We start from the raw sequence: 23,143 nt of genomic DNA, 5'->3' as shown, positions 1-23,143 counted from the left end.
GCGTTCATACAAAGCATACTTTACATATATAACTTATAGCTGCCCATAGGAGTTCACCGAAACAGAACGGTGAAACATATAACCTATATACATAACACATATGATTTCATACCTGACACATATGATTGCATATGATATTTTAAAGCATTAAAGTATAGCTCATATAAAAGTTCCATTAAAGTATAGGTTCGAAAATTGGAAGCAAACGACGCTTGGTCTCTACGGCCGTGCTAGTGTTATTGCGACTGTTACTGCTGCCAGACATCTTGTCACGGCTGGCTATAGGTTTATACAAAAAAAAAAGTTTTTCAAGGCTACAGTGTGCCTATCTACCTGCTTCCCGTCATAGCTGCGAGTCATTACGGGTATAACGCACCCCAAAAGCATAAAGATTGCACGCGTCCTTACGGGATCATCGTCTCGAGAGTAGCTCGGTCCGTCTGCTGCAGGGTCCCGCGTGTTCTAAACATCAAGAACGTGACCGTCTCTGTTTTTGGGTAACCGACGTTTTGAAGAACGGTAGACAGCTCCTGCGCAAGAGAAAGAAATGCCCTTAAATTACTGGAGAGAAGGTTTCGCACAAACACGCCGACCTGAAGCTCTGATGCTTGTGGTGAACGAACACCAGAAAGAACACAGGCAAAATAAAGGGAAGCAGAGTTATGACTATTTCGGATGCGTCAATAGTGAACTGTGCACCACTCGCGCTCCCCTCGCATGGGGTAAATATCTAGAGACAGGGTGTTCTTCCTGGTGTGATATTGCCTCTTTAACGCCAGCAAGATGATGCCGCCTCCTAATTGGTCTTGCTTTCGCAATACAATCTTTAAAATACTAAATTAAGTCCTTGTATACCCAGGAAGCGCAAAGAAGAACGCGCATCAACAGGCCGAGCTAGCGGACGCAATCGTAGGTGATAAAGATGACAACTTCCGGTGACAACGTCGTTTTCCACTCCAGTCACATTACCGAGTAATAAAGATACTCATCCGAGTCAAAGCAAGAAATTAATCGTAGAGGATGAATCCAACTGCTCTCTCAGATTCCTCGCGTCGCTTTCCGCGATCGTCATATAAAACCATGATTTCATAGCCGTTACAGATACCGGTGCGGGACCTTCTTTTTTAATGCACGCAGTATCAACAGAGGCGATGGCAGTACTGTACAAGGTCGTCAATACAAAAGACATCTATTTCCATTCCGTCGAATTTCCATGTAATATTGCTACGGCATTAATAACACGCATCGCTCTCAATGCCACTTCTGCGCGTAGAACTCATCAAGTTCTCTACGGCTGCCACGTCACCAACAGAACACTAACTGTAGCGTCGGGGGAGCGTTGTCCATACCTCATTGTCTAAGGGTGCCTTTGACGTTACTTTCCCTCTTGACAAGAATCCGATAAATACAGTTTCGTTGAAGCGTGTATAAAAAAAATTAAAAGCTTGAGACAATCATGGCGACTAAGCCCGCATTTAAACATTTCTCATTTAATGCCAGTTGTGCTTCAGGAGGCTTTTAACAAGCCCTTTACGGAATTCGGCACATAGCGCGCGCAGTGCGCCAGAATAATTCCATCTACAAGAGGTGTGAGTAGCGCAACCCTGACTCCAGCTGCCGTGTAATCATAAAGCTGGCTTCTCTTCAGCAGCCCAGCGCCACCCAGTGTCGCTGAGTCGAGGTCTAATGTTGGTAACAAAGAGGCATGTATTTCTTTCGCGGTTTTTTTCTCGACTGTAAGCCACCTGATGCCAAAGAACGACGGCCATTCATTCAGCGGGTGACAGGGAATTAAAAATTTAATGAAATATTAAATGTTGCGGACTAACCTTGAACACTGGAAGCAATCCTGTGTCCACCTCGGTCTCAGGAAAGTCTAACTTGAGACCAAAGCCACGGCACTTGACTTCACGGTAGAGTTTCTTGGCCTCCGCAGAAAATCCAGTGGCCTTCACTATGCCCAAAGTAGCCGTCGGGGCGCCATTGTATGACAGTGTAAACAAAGTTGTTGTGTTTAATTTCAGGTTCTTGAAGAAGTTGTACGCTGTCTCTGGAATATAAATAGACATAACAATAATTGACGCTATCTATTCGCGAAAGGCGGTGCACCGGATGCATGAACGCAACAGTTGAAGACCCTAGATGACTAACTCCACTGGAGTTTATTATGGTGCGTAGAGAGATAAGGAGAGCAGTGCTTTTAAGGCGAAAGCCTTTATAGCCTCACGGATCAGCAAAGTGTCCGCAGAATTTGTCCGTTCTCAGAAAGTGTCAGCGCAGCCTGTCAATCACAGTTAAGACTTAATTAGTTGTGAATTAATTAGTAACTGGAAGCGGCGCTGGAAGTACTAAGAGAATATAGCTATTTAGGGCAGGTAGTGACAGCTGATCCGGATCATTAGAGGGAAATGACTAGAATAATAATAATGGGGTGGAGCGCATATGACAGCTGCTCTCAGATCATGAATGGCAGTTTACCAATATCCCTCAAGAGAAAAGTATACATCTTACCGGTACTCACCTATGGGGCAGAAACGTGGAGGCTAATAAAGTGGGTTCAGCTTAAGTTAAGGACAGCGCAGCGAGTATGGAAAGTAAAATCATAGCCATGTAACGTTAGAGATCGGAAGCGGGCGGAGTGGGTGAGAGAACAAACTCGAATAAATGACATATCCTAGTTGAAATCAAGGAAAGAAGTGGGTTGATTTTGTGGTGTTGATGAATTTAGAATATTACTGAATATGTCATCGTTTAAATTAAAAATCCCCTCTGTCCCTTGGTTTCTGTGGCTGTTGGCTTCTCTCATATTTATAACAAGCCCCTCATTCCCCTCTCTTGTTTGCATAATTACTTAGCGAGGGCCTCGGTCCTGGCAGCCTTGACGCCATAGGAAGCATAAGAGGGTTCTCACACAGCTTCCACCCTCGCCGTTCGATGGCGTTCTACGTCACACCAGCGGTAACTCAGGACGTGCTACTCCCGCCGCTTACGAACGTGGGTGGCGCAGATAAACACTGTAAAGGTTAGGTTATTTGTAAACATAAAAACCCCGAAAAGCAGAAGATTTGACAGCCGTCGCCGTAGCTCAGAGGTAGAGCACCGGACACGTAATTCGGAGGTCGTGGGTTCGGATCCCACCGGCGCAATGTGGTTGTTTTTTCTTCTTTTCTAATCAATTAGCTTTAAACGATAACATATTCAGTAATATTCTAAATTCATCAACACCACAAAATAAATAAAATAAAATATTAAAAATCCCCTTTGTCCCTTGGTTTCTGTGGCTGTTGGCTTCTCTCATATTTATAACGAGCCCCTCATTCCCTTCTCTTGTTTGCACATTTTGTAATTAGGTGACACTTAATTAAGTTTCGTTTGGAACGGAATTCCGGATATAGCGAAGACGTAGTATGCCGTCACGCGAAATTATCACCTGATCATCAGGTGTGTGTGTGACGTCACAAATGACGTCCCAGTAAGGGTGACTTATGACGTCACATGTTACGCGACTGATGACTTCCCAGGTGGCGCTGCTGCTCCCCAGCTGCCCGCGCGCCCGTCCCTCCTCGGTCGACGCCTGGTCCATGCAATCAACGGACGCTCGATGGGCTTTTGCCTAAACGCACGTAAGGTGACTTAAGTGCTCTCCTGAATTTTTGCATCCAGAGTGGTGTCACCTCTGTTCAGACATTGGCGATAAGCGTGGACCCGAGCACGAAAGAGGCCGACCAAGTCATATTCGCACTTGGCAGGTAGTAACATTCACCTGAACTTTCCCTCCTCCCCCTTTTCGCTCCATAAACGCTTCTTCCGCGACGTGCTTCAAGTCTGGGACAGATGCTACATCTTACTTTTTTTTTCTCAGAACCTTACTTAACCATCTCTCCATCAAAATAGAGCACCGGTGAGAGCTTTTCTTTCTTCTTTTAGAATCGTCGGCGTCGTTCGTAACAGGCAAACTAAGCAACAAGTGAGCCACTGCCGCGGGCGTAAATAGACATGAATCGTTATATGACAAGCTCAACATCTCACCCGTGAACAAAATGAAATGCTTGACGCAAGTTTCACTTCACTCTCCGAATTGTTACTAAGGGACTCCTGACGGCAAGACTATCTTCAAAAAGACTAGATGTTCAAGAGCATACCTAATGAATGTTCAATAATGCGTTCAGTTTCAATCCAGTTCCGCCGTATGAAATCAGGGCAATTAGTAGTCCCTTTCGAGTAATTTCTAGGTACCCACTTCTTGACTGGCGGCACAAGAACTCATTCTTTCCGACTTCCATGCGAGCCGACCAGTACGGCACCAGAGAGAAAAATAGCAATGCATATTAACCATCTTCCTCTTTCGTGCGCTGCTCGTGTATTATGTCGTCACTTAAAAGTATTGCCTCGTTGTTCTTTTGAGGGGGCATGCGCGGTCGCAGTATTGCGCCCCGTGCGGTAGTGTGCCGAACGTAAGGATGGTCTATGTGCGTCTTCCTGTCGGCGTTTTTAAGCCGAAAGCCTTATCGTTGTAAGCAGCAGTTGTCGACAGAAATGTCACGCTTTTCAGTTGGTCGAAACGGTCGTGACGTCACAGTGCGCGAATTTCAAACAGGGCCAATTGTACTTCGGCTGTAACCAGGCAACCAATTGAAGGGATCGTATGGTGATGCTCCAAGTTAGTGGGACTGAGCTTAGTTAATTGCTTAATTGCTAAATTAGTCTAGTTAACTTTTCACGTCAGGCCATATAAATAAATAAAACCGAGTAAGAAATTGGTCGAGCTCGGGAATCGAACCCCGGTCTTCGAAGTGTGAGACGAGCATGCTTTCTCTCCGCCATGCCAGCTCGATGGTTTGGGAAGAACAAAGGTGCGTCTAGTGAATACGGCGTCTTCGCTGACTCCCATCCTCCTCCCTTCTCTTCCGGCGAGGTTTAGGTGTCCACCGAGATATGAGAGACACATACATTTCCTTTCCTCAAAAACCAATTTGCCGACGAGCGAGGCATAGAACCGAATGGACGATGGCGTTCTATGGACTCCTGGAAGCGTTGCAAGACGCTGTCGCGTTCCACTCTTTTATATAGAGGCGAAGCTTAACATCTTAACCACACATCACTGACCACACTTTAGGTAAAAAAAGTGCCCCCCTGAATTTTGACAGGTGTGCACCGAGATATGTGAGACAGTTACTGCGTAATTTCCTTTCCTCAAATACAATTTTCCTTTTCTTCATTACGGGCCATCTTTGTCTTTCTTCTTCCACTCCCACTTCCTCCCTTCCTCTACGGTGCAGTTCAGGTGTCCACCGAGATGACAGAGAATTACTGCGCCCTTTCCTTTCCTCAAAAAGCGTTCAAAAGGCAAGGCATCGCGGCGAACGGGTGGTGGCGTTCCGTGGACTCCCTGGCAGCGCTACAACACGCTGTCGCGTTCCACTCCTAAAGCAGAAGCTTAATCGTCATTAATTAGCAGTTAATTAGTGTTCAGGCACAAATCAGTAATTAACCATTAATTAGTGATTTGTCGTCACTTAGTAATTAGCACTCAATTACATGTGACGCCACCAGTGCCACAGAAGCAGTCAAAGTGGTGCGGAAAACGCCTACGCCTCTACGCACTTTGGACAGTCAAAGTGCCCCCTGAATTTTTAAAGGATTTGGAGGGGACGTACCAGGTAACGTCACCTGTTTTTTTGACGTTTGGCCCCACGAAAGGAAAGGTGATAGTTAGGGAGGTTTTTAGCAGAGATAAAAATGCAAGTGATTTCTCTTGAACTCACGGCATAGTCACCACTCATCATCATGGTGTGTCACTCGAAGCAAGTTGTCCCCTTTCTGAGCTAGCAGTGAAACACACTCAAAGATATCCCACCGTGCTCTTGAGTCAAGAGAGAAAAGCTACAACAATATCGCATCCCTGCTCAAGACTTTTGATGAATAACAGTGTTGCAGTTGGCAGTGTTATGACGGAGTCCACGGTCGTGCCCGGCTGACCTCAGCCGACTCCGTTAGCTGCCACCCGGCCATGATGAGAGTCCTCGAGACGAGAAAGAACTCTTTCTAAAGAACTCTCTCTAAACAAGAAAGCTCGAATATTTGTGCAATGTGTATGAAGATGAAGGCCAACGTGAGAAGAAATGAAGCCCTGCAGTGTTGAACAGACTGTTTTTTAATTTTTTCCTCACCTTTATTACACATCACCTTGCTGGTTTCCCTCAAACTGTTGCATAGCAATGCTTATACTTTGAGCTGATCAATTCGCACCAGCCTTCCTGTATGCTTGACAGCGTGGTTTCCTTAACAGATGCAGCACTGTTCCTCTTGCGTTCATATCGGGTTTGAGGCCAAGCCGAAAAAAAATATTCAGCTACTGGATCCAGAAAGCTGCGTACATTTCTTCTGCACCGTGAACCGAAAACAGCAATGGGCTAGCGGTGCTGTGATCGATTTCATCTTTTGCTCGAAGCAGCCTTTAATCCGCACTCTGGTTGCGACGAAAACGATACAGAACGATGAGAGATTTGGCCGAAGGGAACACGCTATTTAGAGCGTTTAAAATCAGGGTGCCCTTATCCTGGCATACTCAAGGCGGCGAGTGCTATCTGTGGCCTCGGCAGAGCATGGACGCTAATACAGGCATGACCTAGCAGATGATGTTGCAGGTACTGCTGACTACTGTTCCGAACATCTGTCTCTACAGGGAATGGTGCGAAACGACTGGGGACCTCAGCTCAGGTTGCCCTTGGTTGCATTGTGAGAGACAGATCCTGACAGAGAAGAAACAGTCAGCAGTTTTCTTCTTACCTTCGTAATTACCGGCACTATGTTGGCCTATCCACAGGATCAAGATGTCGCACAGCCCATCAGGAGGTAGAAACACGTTCCGGTCGGCAGTGGCTACCTCTGATTTGGTCGGTGCAGTGATTTGACAGTACAACGGCGTGGCTGAATAACCAAAGTAAGAAACATTAGGCAAACAATTTTTGCTCGCATCTTTTCGGAGATAATAAAGCCGAGTGATTAAATGCACATGAGGCATGGAGCAAAATTATACCACTGGCAAACGTTACGGAATCCGGAGACCCACATAGAATGTTTGTATACAACTCAGTATGAGCTAGAAGTTGAATAGCTCTCTATTTTAACAGTATAACTTTTTTCCTTACAAAGTGCGCCTAAAGGTGAAAAACTGAGGACGGCCAAAATATTTCACCCCACTTAAGGAGCAGTGTGAACACCTTTAAGTATTTACCCTGAACTGGTATTTTTCTAAATATTCAGTGTTGGTTTCTCAAAATCACGCGCGAGAGAGAGTCCGTCTTGTGCGATATGTACTCATTCTTTTTTTTTCTCGAGAAAGGGTATTGTGACAAGAAAAACCGGATAGGTCGAGAGGGTAGTGATGTGACCTCACATGGCTTCACGTGAGTAAAATTGCAAGCACCCCACAATGATAAGACAGTACAACAGTGAACACATCATTACTCAGTTCGTCATAAGTCGGCAGGGCCATTATTGCTTAGTGCCTCTAAAGAAAGAAAAGCAACTGCGCTGGCATAAAAGTGACCCAGCCGGGACTCAAACCACTGCGCCTTGGGTCACAAGTCAGGCGCACTACCCCTCAAGCACAGATGACCGTTCGGTATATTTTGTTAAAAGGAGGATTTGCGTGTCCTCTTAGGTTTAAAAAATAACATAAATGACGACAAAATAAAATACAGAGAAAATTGGCCATGTCTTCAAACTGATATGTACAGATTACCCCAACCCGCTGAAGGGTCCCAAAACGATACCGCGTGAGAAATACCGAAGTTATGCACAAGCAGAGGGCGGAATATCCCGAGCTTCGAGCAAGAGAAGCCAAACGCCAGGCAGTTTTGCTGTTAAAATCAGTATTAACGTTAGGACACACGCTTACCCAAGAGGTATCCCTAACGTGGGTTCCTGGACGCGTGTTCGCCAAATGCAGCCGGTACAGCCAGCGATGACAGCGCCGCCCACCGGCAGGTAGCGGCCACATTAAGGCTGGTTATAAATATTCATTCACAACGACGGCTTGACATCGCCGCTATGGCGCAGTGGATTAGAGGCACGTGTTGCGTATGGAAGGTCGGCCGTTCGACTCCGCTCTCTGTACTGTAATTTTATTGTTTTTTTTAATTTCATTTTTTTCCATTTTTTCCCTTTTAGGTCGCAAATCGTGATGCTTAGTGGCATATAACGCCATTTAAGAGGATTATTATCCCTTTTAGGTAAGCCGTTGTGACAATCTTCAGTCACCGTGATGAATTCACCGTGGTTTCAAGCCTTGTGGCTGTACAGGCTGCAGTTGGCGAATACGCTTCCTGGACATGCCTCGATCCTCGGTAATCGGCGCGTTCATGCGCTGGCTCGTTAACTATCCCTCAAGGCCACGGAAGATCGGACACCCAAGTCCACGAAAGAAACCTCGCGAGCTCTACTCACATTCCGCCAAATCCTCAACATTTACAAAAGCAGCCGCTCCACCCTCCAACCACCTCACCGCACACAAGATTCAAAATACAGTCCGGTCTGGAGGCAACTGAAGACAAACTGGTAGATGTCATAATACCTCCTTCATCGCTATGCCCCACACCCATAGCAGTTCTCCCCATCCCCTTCCTCATGGGAAGCCGCTCTGCGATCGGCTCAACCAGCTGGCCAAACATGGCTACGGGACGGAACTCTCTGTGAGGCCCCGGCCCGTGGACTCTTGGACAAGTAGAAGCCTACCCTTGAGGACCTTTTGTTCTTCTTTTAAAATAAAGTTGTTCCTCCTCCTGCCTCGGGTGCTGATACGACGCCCATCGATATGTGCGACCCAACGCCATACTCAAGGGTTCTAAGCATCTCTTCACTAAGGCCATCCGAAGTTGCGGGGCCGACGAAGCTCTGCAGCATATCATTGTTAGTGAACGTATATACAAAAGCTCCGAGTGATTGTTTCTTATACAACACTTATATTCCTTGTGGCATATTATTCGCGAGCAAGATATCGAAGGAATTCATTCGCCAGCGATAAAACACTGGGACGTGCTCGCATGGAGAACCATCGCAACAGTCTTCAGTGCATTTTACGGCCAGGTTTAGTTCTTGATTTCTTTAAAGGGCAAATACCGAGTCTTTATCTTCGTTATCTTTAAATCACCACTTCTGCCTCGAATTGTGTACCTGTGACTCAGACAATTCTGCAGTTTTTATGTGCATTCTATTTTAGCACTCTGGTTAACTGCGTGAAAGACCAAACTGCTTACGTGCTTTAGTAACACGAAGTTTTCGCCAAGTTGGTTGCTTATCTCAGACATAACTGTTGCGCGAACAAAACAAACACACTAGGAAAGAACACTCAAGACAAGCAGCTTTTGTCCGTGTTTTGAGTACGTTCTTTCCCTATGTATTTGTTTTGTTCGCGCTGCAGTTACGTCTAGGCTTAAGTGTTATCAAAGGCTATCTGTTGCAGATTATGCAGTTCGTTATTTTAAATAATAACAAGAATATTCGGCTGTGAAAAAATGTGCCTTAACCGCCTCACTCTCGGTGGACGTCCGACATTCAGATAACATGCTACAGAAAGGCACATGTATGATTGCCTAAGAAGAGCAGGAGTCCTGCCCGGCAGTGCGCCCAATACTAGTGAAAATGGAATTTATCGTAGACTGTAATCCGACTCAGCTGAGAGTTTGTGGTTAAAAATTACTGTGTTGATGGAAGAGAACTGAGCTTGGGACGTTGCCTCTTATATTTGCACAAATGAATTTAGACAGTTTTCACGACCACTGCATGAGCCGGCAATCATTAAACTAGAATAGACACAGCAGGCCTGTAATGCAAAGACTAATAGTATAAGACCTACGCCATGCGCCTACGCTCGAAGTCACCGCAACCTGTCAATAGTGGAGAGCTTTTTAAGCAAAGAAAAATCGTCTAAGGGCAGTTGTAAGTGCTATATACTCTTTGTAGGACTCTCTCTATGTGGGGATAGCAAAATGGGACGCAACATAGCCTTGACTCACTGCCTCTTGTGCGGAACGGCCGCTGAACAAGTGTGTGAATAAGCGCTATCGTAGATGCGCTGCTGGTAGTACGAAAGCAGAAACACAATGCAGCCGGTTTGTCTCTGGCTCCACACGTGCCATTTCTTCAATCCCTCCTCCATCCTTCTTGCAGCTTTCCTCAAATTTTGAAATCAATGTCCACTTGTGTATTCAGTGCAATGTGTATTTCAGTGACGAGGCATACCTTTCATTTGACTCTAACAGAGTTGCCTTTCACATTCACTTCTGTCATTGCACACTCATAGTCCTCTGTATATTAATGAATATCAGCTTTGCTGAACACTAGCTAATGGCGAATTGCTTCTCATTTTGCGAATTCCGAATGCCAGTACCTGAGCTATCTTTTCTTTATTTCCAGCGTCCTTCGAGAAGAAATTATGCATTTAGTCACTGAGATCAATAAAGAAATTTGCTGTGACATTATCATTATCAGCAACACCATCAACGAAGTTGAGGTACAAAGGCAAATTAGGTACAAAATTCAATTAAGTTTGATAACAGAGATTAGTGCTCATACTGCTGTGGCACCACAAGGACAGGGACGGAGACAGAGTGAAGACAACACAAGTGAGCACTTGTGTTGTCGTCACTCTGTCTTCGTCACTGTCCTTGCGGTCCCACAGCAGTATGAATTCGAACAAACTCGCCCAATTCTCAACCCTTTAGAGATTAGTACCTGTAGTCGTAGTCGTCGTCGTTGTTGGTACAGTTTCTGTAGAAAAAATCAGCAGCACGTGATTCAAATGTACTACTAACTGCATTGAAACACGAAGAAAGAGAGGTATCATGAAAGATTATCCGACGTTACTTGGACCTCAAGCAGCTCTAAAAATTTATGTAATTGCCAGAAGGCGTCGTTGTGATATTAAGATACCGCAGTCAGACATTAGAGACGGTAAGTCGCACCTCAAACCCGTCGTTTTCACCATCACCCTGGTTCTGCTCGTAACCCACGAATATTGTATTTTAGAAACTTACATGCAAATGTTTATTTAAGCCCGCTATATGGAATTTCAGTGCCACTTACTGCAGTGGCAGATAAGGATTCTATGGGGCCCTACATTAGATGGTGGTTTGGTGCCAAGGCCGACATCTCCGATGTTCTGACCGGTTGGGTAACATATAGACAAAGATCACATGCATATCTACTTTCGATGGCGATGAAATTTGATGACTTCAGGAAACTCTAGCTACTCACTGACATGCGTCCATGCTCTTTTGTGCAAGATATCGAAGGCACTCATTTGGTTGCACAGAACCGAGTGTTATAACAGCTTGCACCTCTATGGTATCCAGCGCAGTTCACTTCCATGTTTAACTTATAGAACGTGCAATTCTTGAATTTCCCAGTCATGCCGAGCACCTCAGAAGTTTTTCTCCTCAACATGCGCAACAATGAAGCTTCTAGATGTACTTTTTTTTTACCGATTGCTGTTAACTGTTTGAAACGACCTCGCTGTTCATGTCCAGTTTGTGTCAAGTCTCTCGTGGGGTCTCACCACACTTCATACATTAAATGGCAGCTCAGAAAAGGTTTCTTCGAAGGAAGGCTTATGCAGCTGTACTGAACAAAAAGTCTGATAATTCAGTGCACTTACTTTTTACAGCTGTGAAAAAAAAAAGACGCAGCTTTGGTTAACCATGGTACATACCAGTAGAAAACATACCATCAAAACCACGAATGCAAGACAATGCACGTAGTCAACATGTAGCAATGCGTGTCCGCGTAATGAGCTCGAAAAGCATTAACTGCTACTAAATGCGTTGCTCAAATGCGCAAATTTTAGCCAACATTTTGTTCTTAAAATCACCGTTTTTCATATCCAAGGCTCCAAATGATGCTTTGAATTGCTCATTACGCAGAAAAAAAAAGAGTGAAACGTCATGTACATTTCCATTTTTGTCATCCTGAGGACAGCAACATCGGAATCTAAAGCGCGAAGGCACGTACAACGTGCCCGATAGGGTGCGTTAGAAAATCGACGCGCAGCATGTACATTTCCATTTTTGTCATGCTGAGCACGGCAACATCGGAATCTAAAGCGCGAAGGCACGTACAACGTGCCCGATAGGTTGCGTTAGTAAATCGACGCGCAGCAGCTAGTCGTCGATCGGTAACCGCACAGGACCTAAATGCGAAATTTATTGATGAGTTTCCATAACCCGATTGTGCATTTGCTTGTTTGTATGAACCCCCGACGGTCTTCTTTCAACTGTACCTGCAAGAGATGAGAAAACGAAAAATCTTCTTTGAGAAGAACAGACTCCTTAATGATTCCCAAAAACTATAACACACGTAATGATGAGCTGTAAATTGTTACCAAGGCACAGCTTAAAAACATGACCGAAAACAACAACTAAGAGGAGAGAAAGCGATTTCTACTCATCTAAGAAGTTGTAGTAGCTGCGCTGACAAAAAAAGCTTCAGTGAAATGGGTATGATTCCGATAACATTATCTTCAAGACCTGCAGTATTTTCTGGAAAACCTGCTGCAGCATTCAACGGAAATCGTGGCCGTACTTCTTACCTTTCTTCTACCTTCTGCTACATTCCATAATACATCACCTGAGGGACCAATGCAGCCCATGATACGTGAGCCCAGTCTCCAACGTTGAGAGTGCGCTGTTTCACTGTGAGCAGAGATCCTACAATTGTCAGGAAAGCACTGCAGTTTTGTATTCGGAGCAGTTTCCACCTGGAGATAGCCGGGAAAGTCATCGAATGACTTCTAGAGTTCCATCCTATCACCGGCTCACTGTTATGCTTGAAATATCTTCTAATATTATGAGTCCTTCCTGAAAGGAAAAAAAACAGGTGGGGGTTGATGAGCGCAGGCATGCAAGCAACAAGGTATGCGCACACATACAGTGCTCCACAACACTGCGTACCTTGAAGCGCTTCACGTTCTAGCTATAGTTTTTCCTGTCATGCTTCTTGAATACCGGTTATCTTGTTTTGAAATAATTGCATGACAGATTTGCTTCTTCGCCTTGGTGGCCCGAATATTTAAATTTATATGCACGATAAGAGGATCACCAAAGGAAGAATAATGTTTAACGCGCTATTTCCTTCCGTTTCCGGCAGAACATAGAACACTTCAGTTGCGCCTTACAATACATTTTCACATTACTTATCGAATTATCCAGGGCAAGTGCAGCAGGTCACAACATTGCGCAATAATCAGAATTCGGAGCAAGTTTATTAAGCCGTGATTATTGCTACTATTAAAGTGTTTCAAAGTATAGAGAATATACCCACTACGTACGTTCTGGTCAGCTGAATTTGACAGCTAAGTGTAGCTGGACGAAAACATTACTGCGGTTTGGTATTCGACAATCATCAAGACAATGTTTTAAATGTCCAATGGAATCTATGTCACTCTAAGGTAATTTTTCCGTGGTTGTTAAACGAAAGAAAAGAAAGAGTGATACGCCTTGCACATAGCTGCCAACCACAAACCACTTGGTAGATGTGACCCGAGGTGGCACGTTTTCTAGGGCAGTCTCTGCTGCCCGGCCACATATACAATCGTGTGAACCTTACCACATTCATGAACAACCAGATGGCAATGGCTAGGGTCCCCCATGTTGCCAGGACAATAGCTTGGAAAGCTCTCTCTCAAAGTTTTGCGGCTAGAGTTCAGTCCCTATTATAGATATCAGAAACTGTCTGCTCTATATGGGCAACGTTACTAAGGGTGTCGTGAAGGCGAGTTCTCCGGCAACGGAAAGCGGCGTGTGGGGTGACACCAGATGGTGATCTCCGGCGCAAAGTGCAACTATTGTCTATGCAGATATCCTTAGAGAATTTGTCAATTTTTTTTTAACAGCAAGACGTTCATTCCACCATGGTAATGTCAAAGTTATCTGCCTTTGGCCTCAGCTTTTAAAGTGTGTAAACTGTAGATATCAGGTGAGAGTATAAGGATCCTCAGGAAGGGCCCCAACACTGAACATTTGAACAACTTTGGTGCATGTAAGTACGTAAAATGCGTTTTTGCATTATAGGGTACCTCAGGACCATGGCAAGTTCAATGAATGATATATACATCCCACAAGTATTTTTGCTTCTCTTCCTCCGACTAATCACGTTTTTTTTAATACAGTGAGGTTTGAAACAGAATGAACGGTTTTTTGGTTTTCAGACAAGCTTAAACGGCTGAGCAAAAGTTTGTCTCAGAAGTAATTTGAACATTAAGAATGATGTACAAAATATTAGCAATCATTTCTTTGATTTTTGCAGAACATCAGCTTGAAGCATCTTGTCCTATGGGCGCTCTATCTGCAAAATAGTTGTTAGGTCAAAAGAAAGCTGAAGCGTGAAAAACTTTCCGGGAACTGAGGTCAACTAAGAAGACTTTTCAATCCGACGCATGTTGATTGAACAAGTGAGACCTTTCCCACAAACATAGCATGCAATTTGAAGCAATTTGATCTAGTACATTAGCCGCATTCCATATCATGATTCTGAGCTAGCCGCTGATGTACATTTTGTTGCTATAGTGACATACAAGATTTCGCTCGTGTTGGCGGCGGCGACAGTAAAATAGCAGGAAAAGCAGAATGTGCACCTGACGGACCTTTAGCAGCAAAAGACAAAACCCGGCAAACATAGCACCTTGCCAACGAGGCAGTGGACGCGTTCAAAAAGAAAGAAAACCATAAAAGAGTTCTGACCAATGAAATAAATGTGTCCCTGAACTTTTTTCAGTCACAATAAGCCGTAATAGGCACTCACTATAAATGTAACTTACTTTGAGAAAACACTTATGGCGACTGTGGGAGGCATTCTTAGTGATACAAATGGGAAGAGCTTCCATTATTTTTCTGGCTAGCCGTTTTTATCTCTGAAAATGAAGACCGGGAAATAAAAATTACAGGTGTATATAGAAGAGCAAAGGTGCAAAGCATGATCGCTGGATGAATTCTATAGAAACACTATCGCATGAGTTGAAGTGTTCTTTAGCTTTAGAGCGAAAGAAGGTGGCTATTGGGCCGTATTGTTACAAACTGTCCTATCGGCTGAAGAAGGTTGGAGTTGTCATAACACTCAAAGAACACTAGAAAACGTGCGATTATTCGAATTCATTCAGAGGTCTTGCTCTCCACCATTCTTCGCGGAAATGAACCGCTGCTTTTTCAAGCACTGTCATCAGATATAAAGAACAGCTGGACAGCAATCTCATGTGGCTCAGCGGTTATGGTGCTCGGCTGCTGACCAAAAAGACGCGGGTTCGATCCCGGCCGCGACGGTTGAATTTCTTTGGAGGAGAAATTCTAGAGGCCCGTGTACTGTGCGATGTCAGTGCACGTTAAAGAACTCCAGGGGCTCGAAATTTCCGGGGCCCTCCACTACCGCGTCTCTCATAGCCTTAGTCGCTTTCGGATGTTAAAACCCCATAAACCAAACCAATCATTGAGATCACTAACGTTACCTACGTTAGTTTACGATCAAATATTCTTTCCCAAAAATGAGTTCCATTTCTTAGCGAGTGCGTATCTCGGCTTCAAGCTATAGAAAACAGTTTAAGAGAGGTTTTTTTATGCTCTGGCCACAGATTCTTGAGTTTTCCTACTATCTGGACACGCGCACTGCCTTGTTGGCTACGCGAGGTGTTTGCCGGGCTTGGCCTAGTTTTTTTTTTTCTTTTAGTGGCCCGTCATATTGACACATGGATTAGAGGTAGAAGAAACAGAGCGCAATCGGTGGAAGTAGACGACGCTGAAGTGTAGGTCCGTTTTTCTGGTGCCTTCGTTCCCTTGTTCAGGTCCCGGTGCCCTCGTTCCGCCACTGCAGCTCCCTTTCAGTGTAACAACTGTTGCAATATAAGCTTACATGAAGTGAGCGCTTCTACTAGTCCGTTTCTTCGCTTTAGTCCGTTTCCACCACGCTTTGTCTACCACGAATGAGTAAAAGCACTGGTTTTCATCTACTCTGCAAAATAAAAAAGGGCCGCCGCGGAGGCTCAGTAGTTATGGCGCTGGGCTGCTGTCCCGAAAGACGCGAGTTTGATCCCGGCCGCGACGGTCAAATTTCGATAGAGGCAAAATTCTACAGGCCCGTGTACTGTGTCATGTCAGCGCACGTTAAAGTTTGGTTTTGGTTTTATCGGGTTTAACGTCCCAAAGCGACTAAGGTTATGAGAGACGCCGTAGTGGAGGGCTCCGCAAATTTCGACCACCTGGGGTTCTTTAACGTGCACTGACATCGCACAGTACACGGGCCTCGAATTTCTCCTCCAAAGAAATTCAACCGCCGCGGCCGGGATCGAACCCGCGTCTTTCGGGACAGCAGCCGAGCACCATAGCCACTAAGCCACCGCGGCGGCGCACGTTAAAGAACCCCAGGTGTTCGAAATTTCCGGAGCCCTTCAATACGGCGTCCCTCATTGACTGAGTCGCTTTGGGACGTCAAACAAATAAAAAAAGATATTGGCTCACAAAAGGAGCTTGTGAACCATCGTCAACAACGACGCGTGTGTCCTCGAATATGTGCCTTGTGGGGCCACGTGACCAAATTGAATTCGAGTCCATGTTCATATCGCGGTTGAGGATTGGAGCGCTTAAGGCCACCGCTATAAGTTTGCAGCCCGACGGTCGAGAAACCTGCTTCCCATAAGCACAGCTGGTTACAAGACCTTGACAGAAGTCATAAATGGGCTGCCGTGGCAGCTGCCAAAGAACAGTATAGCAGATGCGAGGTTCGATAACTGTACTGCGCAGCGTTTCATCTGTTCAAGCTTCAAGCTCGGCCCCGCTTAGTAATTGTGAGGAGGAGAGGAATTTGCAAGGTAACGGCCTCGTAGGGCTAACTGCGCACATATCTGCTCGAATTCGATCACACTCAGCGTTGCAATTAAGACAAGGAGGAGGCCGTGAGGAAAAGAAATGCGGATGCGGTCCTCTAAAAGTCGCGTCCAGCTATCGGGGACATGGCTGCCCAGTTATGTGGCGACCACCCGTGATTACGTTCAGATAGGATTGGGCTGCCCTGGATGTCAAATTAGCGTGTCAGTTAGTTCGATCTTCATAACAAGCGCCCGCACAAGATCACGTGTTGTCTTAAGATCAGTAATGGCGCCAGCTACTACAACTTTGTAAACAAGAGATTTAGGAGATATTTGTCTTTATCTTGATGATTTTTTTTTCACTGCTACAGACTTGCTACAGACTGGACTAGTGGAGAGGAGTATACACTTCCATTAACTCAGGCAAATAGAACCTGCCTCAACTTGCTTGAGTGATGCATCTGACGTTTTCGACGCTACTTAAGTGTTATTAAATATCGCCGCCACCAGAAGTTTTGGCATGATATTGCGGCAGGTCTTGATAGGTAATATGTTTTCTCAGAACACATGACACAAATATCATAGGGCGCAACTTTGTGAAAAGCATAACAATTATCGTAGTTGCGACAGCAAATCGCAGGACGATTCCTTCGCAAACGTCTTGGGTACCTAAGAGTAATTCGACAATCGGTGAAGCCAAAGCAGAATCAACCTGTCACGCACTACGACGTGATGTTCTCAACTTATTTTCAGCTTTATCTTAGGGTTCATTACGCGAATTATTCAAGTGATGACTCATACGCTTACAACCAATTTCGCTGATAGCGTTGTCAACATAACAATCGGAGCTCCAAATACCAGACATCTTAAGCTAATGCGCAAAACTGGCATACGCAGCTGCTGTAATTTCGAGAACTGAACGTACTCCAAAGGACAGGCAAATAGGATCCGACGGTGTAATAGACGAGTTGAACTAGCCAAGGGTGTCAAGAGCCTGTCCATGATCCCCATTATTTTTTCAGCAGGCTGCAGCAACAGCAGTCACATTGGGAGCTTCAAGGCGGGGGCCCTGTTGTCCAGACTGCATCTGCGAATAGAGAGCGGCGTTCATTCACAACGCTATCGAAGCTTAAATCAGCAGCGTTGTTCGACAGGCTCTTTAACATTAATGTCGTGACAACACACTCTGCACAGTCATCATGGGAGACAGCATGCTACGCATCGCGCAGATGCACCTATGCTGTATTAAGTTTGAAGAGAGGACTAGCAAACCTGCAAGCATTAGTGCTATGCCCACATTGTCAGCAGTTATCTATCTGGAAGAAAACGAGGGGTAAGGGCTTAGCACGAAATTGGTATGGCACGGCTTTCAATTCGGATCGGCAAGTCAAGCTAGCGTACAAGATCACTCTACCTGTCAAATATCACGACTCGCTCATGAGACCTGTGCCATATCTATGAAAAGACATTTCCAGGTGGACTGAAGTAGGATTATAAATGGCTTAGGGTATAGGTTGCATGATGCGCAACGGGCAATGACTTTCACACAAGGAAAGTTAGGGGGCCTCCACAGCGCCCGCGGTGTAGTATTCTTCAGTTAGCAGCAGTTTATCACGCCACACGGGCAACCTGCATTTTAGCATTCAAACACAGCGCCTGTTTTTCCGCAATGTCGCAACTCCGAAACGGCGCAGTGTAGGACTGAATCCGCGGATATCGCTGCGGTTTAGTTCACGCAAATGCTCGAAATATTAGAGGGAGCTGAAGCCACAGTTCCACAACTCACACCAATCCACAGGAAGCACACGACGGGACGCCTCCTCCGCCGGCCGACAAGGCAGCTATGGCGGTAAGCCCTTGCCAAGGGATGTGGTGGTCTCCAGTGCAATTTTTTTATCCCTAGAACTGAGATGGCGAGAGTTGCAAACCAAACAAACGAGCTACCAGGTGACAAATTCTTACACAGACTCACAGAAGGGGATCTTATGGATTTCACGGAGCATCCACCGAGCAGTGACTTTTCCTCTTCACAACTACGAAGAGCACGCGCTCTTCGATCTTCATCAAAAACTGGCTTGCTTGACGATGATGATGGTGATGTCCTCGGGTTTAATGGCGCATGGCCACATCTCAAGTGCTTCATCTTCGCTGTTTCAGCAAAACCATGCCATTGTTGTCCCTTTTTTGGCATGGCATATATCCACAGAGCATGATACTCGACGATTTGGTTCTGAGTGTCGAGGAACATGATTGAAGAAGTGTAAAAGTGTCATAGAGATAGATATAAATAAAAGGAATATAAAACAGAAGTGTTAGAAAGTCGCATGTTTTTTAAAAATAAAGAATAACAAATCAATATTACGAAATAATTTAGCTTGAAGCACAGGTAAGCTAATCTGCCAGCTGCCAAAAGCGCCAACCTTAATCAGTTCGCTTCTTGAAGTAAGAAGATGCTCACAAACTTGATTGAACCCATTACCCTTAGCGTTTACACCGAAAGACAAAAGAGCAGGAACAGAGAGAGGGGAAAATCTGTGAGGAGAGTATATCAATGGATTCAAATTCTCCGAACGATTCGCGAAAGTTTTTTCGTTGTTAACCCGCACGCGCATCAATACAAATTCAGGCTAGCATTCTGCATGGTAAGACCGTTATTGACACCTCTCAATGTAAAGAGTGGCGTGAGTGTATATGTGGGGGAGAAAAAATAGGATATGATATTTTGATATTACAATTTTCTACTATTTTGATAGCTGCAATCAATTTTGTTCATGGGGCCAAAAAAAAAAACCTTTGTTTGTGTCATTGGGAAACTAACATCTTGGCTTTTTTGAGGCCTGGATATACAGTTGGGCAGGAAAGCATCTGTTTTGAACCTAAATGATCAGTGGCGACAGAAAGGGCCAGCCTCGGACGTGTTTCGGGGCGCACAACCGGGGCAACGATGAAGGCGGTCGCTCTCTTACAACGAGTAAAAGCTGTTTACTATGGGGAAACCATTTGCACATTAAGGTGCCTGGTGTTTTTCCTGTACGTAGGGAAGCGAGAAAATGCAAATACTTTTTCACCCAGTAAGTGACGTTCTCCGATACCAGCAAACCGTACACAGAGCTGGCTTACGTACGCCGCGATCTGCGGGAATAAAATATTTTGAAACGACTGCGCAATCAGCTCCCTCCAAAAGCTTCACGCTGAGCACTTGATGCCGGTATAGCAGGAGTTTCTTCGGTGCCTAGAAAATCAAAGGTGCCGCCTTAGACGTCATGGCCCTGACGTGAAACACCACCGTGCTCTGTTTCTTCGGAAAAAGATTCCCGTGCAGCACATGATGAACCAAGAAGTGCACACCACTCGAAAGGTAAATTTTTATCCCTCAAATAACATTAAATAAGATTCGGTGAAACAGCGGATGAGGCGTTCCTCTGCCTTAGCCCGAGTTCACACGTGCTACTCTCGGCCGCGAAGACCGCATTTCAATCGAAGTGAAATACACAAAATACGCGGTTTGCGCGATGTCGGTGCGCAGTAAAGAACCACGGGCGGTCAAAACTAATCCGGAGATCTCGATTATATTGTCAGTCACAGCCCATGAGCAGCTTAGGGACTTTAAGCATCATATTCGACATGCCGTGGTGGCATATTGACTTTGGTGTTCGGAATGCGGCGGTGGCGGCATTTCGATACAGGCGAAATAGAAAAACTCCGATGTGCTGTCTGATGTGAGAGCAGGTTAGAGAAGCCCAAATGTTCAAAATTTATCAAGAGTCCCTCGCTGCGTCACCCATCAGATCCCACGTGCACTTTCAGGACATTAAAAACTCACATACCACATCGCAATTCCGATACCACATTGTCACGTGGCTGAGTTGACGGCACAGAGTTTAACTATTTACTAGAGAGAAAGCTGGCGGCTCTGCACTTCATATACCAAGGAAGAACAGAGAAGAAGGAAAAACGTTCTTTCAGATTAAGATCTGATGGCTTAACAGATTAACATCTGGTGGTAGAGCGTGAAAGCCACCAGATGTTAATCTGAAAGAACGTTTTTCCTTCTTCTGTGTGCTTCCTTGGTATATGAAATGCAGAGCCGCCAGCTTTCTATCTAGTAAATATTTAAACTCTGTTCCGTCAACTCAGCCACGTGACATTGTGGTATCGGGTATGCGATGTGGTATGTGAGTTTTTAATGTCCTGAAAGTGCACGTGGGATCTGATGGGTGACGCAGCGAGGGACTCTTGATAAATTTTGAACATTTGGGCTTCTCTAACCTGCTCTCAAATCACACAGCACATCGGAGTTTTTCTATTTCGCCTCTATCGAAATGCCGCCACCGCCGCATTCCGAACACCAAAGTCAATATGCCACCACGGCATGTCGAATATGATGCTTAAAGTCCCTAAGCTGCACATGGGCTGTGACTGACAATATAATCGAGATCTCCGGATTGGTTTGGACCGCCCGTGGTTCTTTACTGCGCACCGAAATCGCGCAAACCGCGTATTTTGTGTATTTCACTTCGATTGAAATGCGGTCTTCGCGGCCGAGAGTAGCATGTGTGAACTCGGGCTCAGGCAGAGGGACGCCTCTTCCGCTGTTTCACCGAATCTTATTTAATCTTATTTGGGAGGTAAAAAATTTACCTTTCGAGTGGTGTGCACTTCTTGGTTCATCATGTGCTCCACGGGAATCTTTAGCCGAAGAAAGAGCGCGGTGGTGTTTCACGTGAGGGCCCTGACGTCTAAGGGGGCACCTTTTAGTTGTTGTTTATGGGGTTTAACGTCCCAAAGCGACTAAGGCTATGGGAGACGCCGTAGTGGAGGGCTCCGGAAATTTCGACCACCTGGGGTTCTTTAACGTGCACTGACATCGCACAGTACACGGGCCTCTAGAATTTCTAGTATCTAGGCACTGAAGAAAATCTTACTATACCGGCATCAAGTGCTCAGCGTGAAGCTTTTGGAGGGAGCTAATTACGCAGTCGTTTCAAAATATTTTATTCCCGCAGATCCCGGCGTACGTAAGCCAGCTCTGTGTACGGTTTGCTGGTATCGGAGAACGTCACTTACTGGGTGAAAAAGTATTTGCATTTTCTCGCTTCCCTACGTACAGGAAAAACACCAGGCACCTTAATGTGCAAATGGTTTCCCCATAGTAAACAGCTTTTACTCGTTGTAAGAGAGCGACCGCCTTCATCGTTGCCCCGGTTGTGCGACCCGATACAGGTCCGATGCTGGCCCTTTCTGTCGCCACTGATCATTTAGGTTCAAAACAGATGCTTTCCTGCCCAACTGTATATCCAGGCCTCAAAAAAAGCCAAGATGTTAGCTTCCCATTGACACAAACACAGGTAATTTTTTTTTGCTCGCAAGAACAAAATTGATTGCAGCTATCAAAATAGTAGAAAACTGTAATATCAAAATATCATATCCTATTTTTTCTCTACAACATACACACTCACGCAACTATTTACATTGAGAGGTGTCAATAACTGTCTTACCATGCAGAACGCTAGCCTGAATTTTTATTGATGCGCGTGCGGGTTAACAACGAAAAAACTTTCGCGAATCATTCGGAGAATTTGAATCCATTTATATACTCTCCTCACAGATTTTCCCCTCTGTCTGTTCCTGCTCTTTTGTCTTTCGGTGTAAACGCTAAGGGTAATGGGTTCAATCAAGTTTGTGAGCATCTTACTTCATGAAGCGAACTGATGAAGGTTGGCGCTTTGGGCAGCTGGCAGATTAGCTTACCTGTGCTTCAAGCTAAATTATTTCGTAATATTGATTTGTTATTCTTTATTTTTAAAAAAACATGCGACTTTCTAACACTTCTGTTTTATATTCCTTTTATTTATATCTATCTCTATGACACTTTTACACCTCTCCATTCATGTTCCTTGACACTCAAAACCAAACCGTCGAGTATCATGCTCCGTGGATATATGCCATGCCAAAAAAGGGACAACAAGGGCATGGTTTTGCTGAAACAGCGAAGATGAAGCACTTGAGATGTGGCCATGCGCCATTAAACCCGAGGACATCACCATCATCATCGTCGAGCAAGCCAGTTTTTGATGAAGATCGAAGAGCGCGTGCTCTTCGTAGTTGTGAAGAGGAAAAGTCACTGCTCGGTGGACGCTCCGTGAAATCCATAAGGTCCCCTTCTGTGAGTCTGTGTAAGAATTTGTCACCTGATAGCTCGTTTCTTTGGTTTGCAACTCTCGCCATCTCTGTTCTAGGGATAAAAAATTGCACTGGAGACCACCACATCCCTCGGCAAGGGCTTACCGCCAT

At 45.1% G+C, this 23,143-nt stretch overlaps 1 protein-coding gene across 1 annotated transcript in view; it reads right to left on the bottom strand.

The window, feature by feature from the left end:
* The window catches only part of LOC149342278 (uncharacterized), a 37,275-nt gene extending 14,132 nt beyond the window's left edge, over positions 1-23,143 (bottom strand). Inside the window, exons 1-5 of the mRNA XM_089546773.1 lie at positions 23,138-23,143; positions 10,738-10,816; positions 6,790-6,930; positions 1,830-2,050; positions 409-530 (exon numbers count right to left, since the gene is read on the bottom strand). Of these exons, the coding sequence (XP_089402899.1) occupies positions 409-530; positions 1,830-2,050; positions 6,790-6,930; positions 10,738-10,816; positions 23,138-23,143 (569 nt within the window). The remainder of the gene's footprint in view (positions 1-408; positions 531-1,829; positions 2,051-6,789; positions 6,931-10,737; positions 10,817-23,137) is intronic.

This window comes from Amblyomma mixtum, chromosome 5 (assembly GCF_055824585.1).
Source record: "Amblyomma mixtum isolate Tamu chromosome 5, ASM5582458v1, whole genome shotgun sequence".
NCBI lineage: Eukaryota > Metazoa > Arthropoda > Arachnida > Ixodida > Ixodidae > Amblyomma > Amblyomma mixtum.
This window is presented reverse-complemented; position numbering and strand designations above follow the sequence as displayed.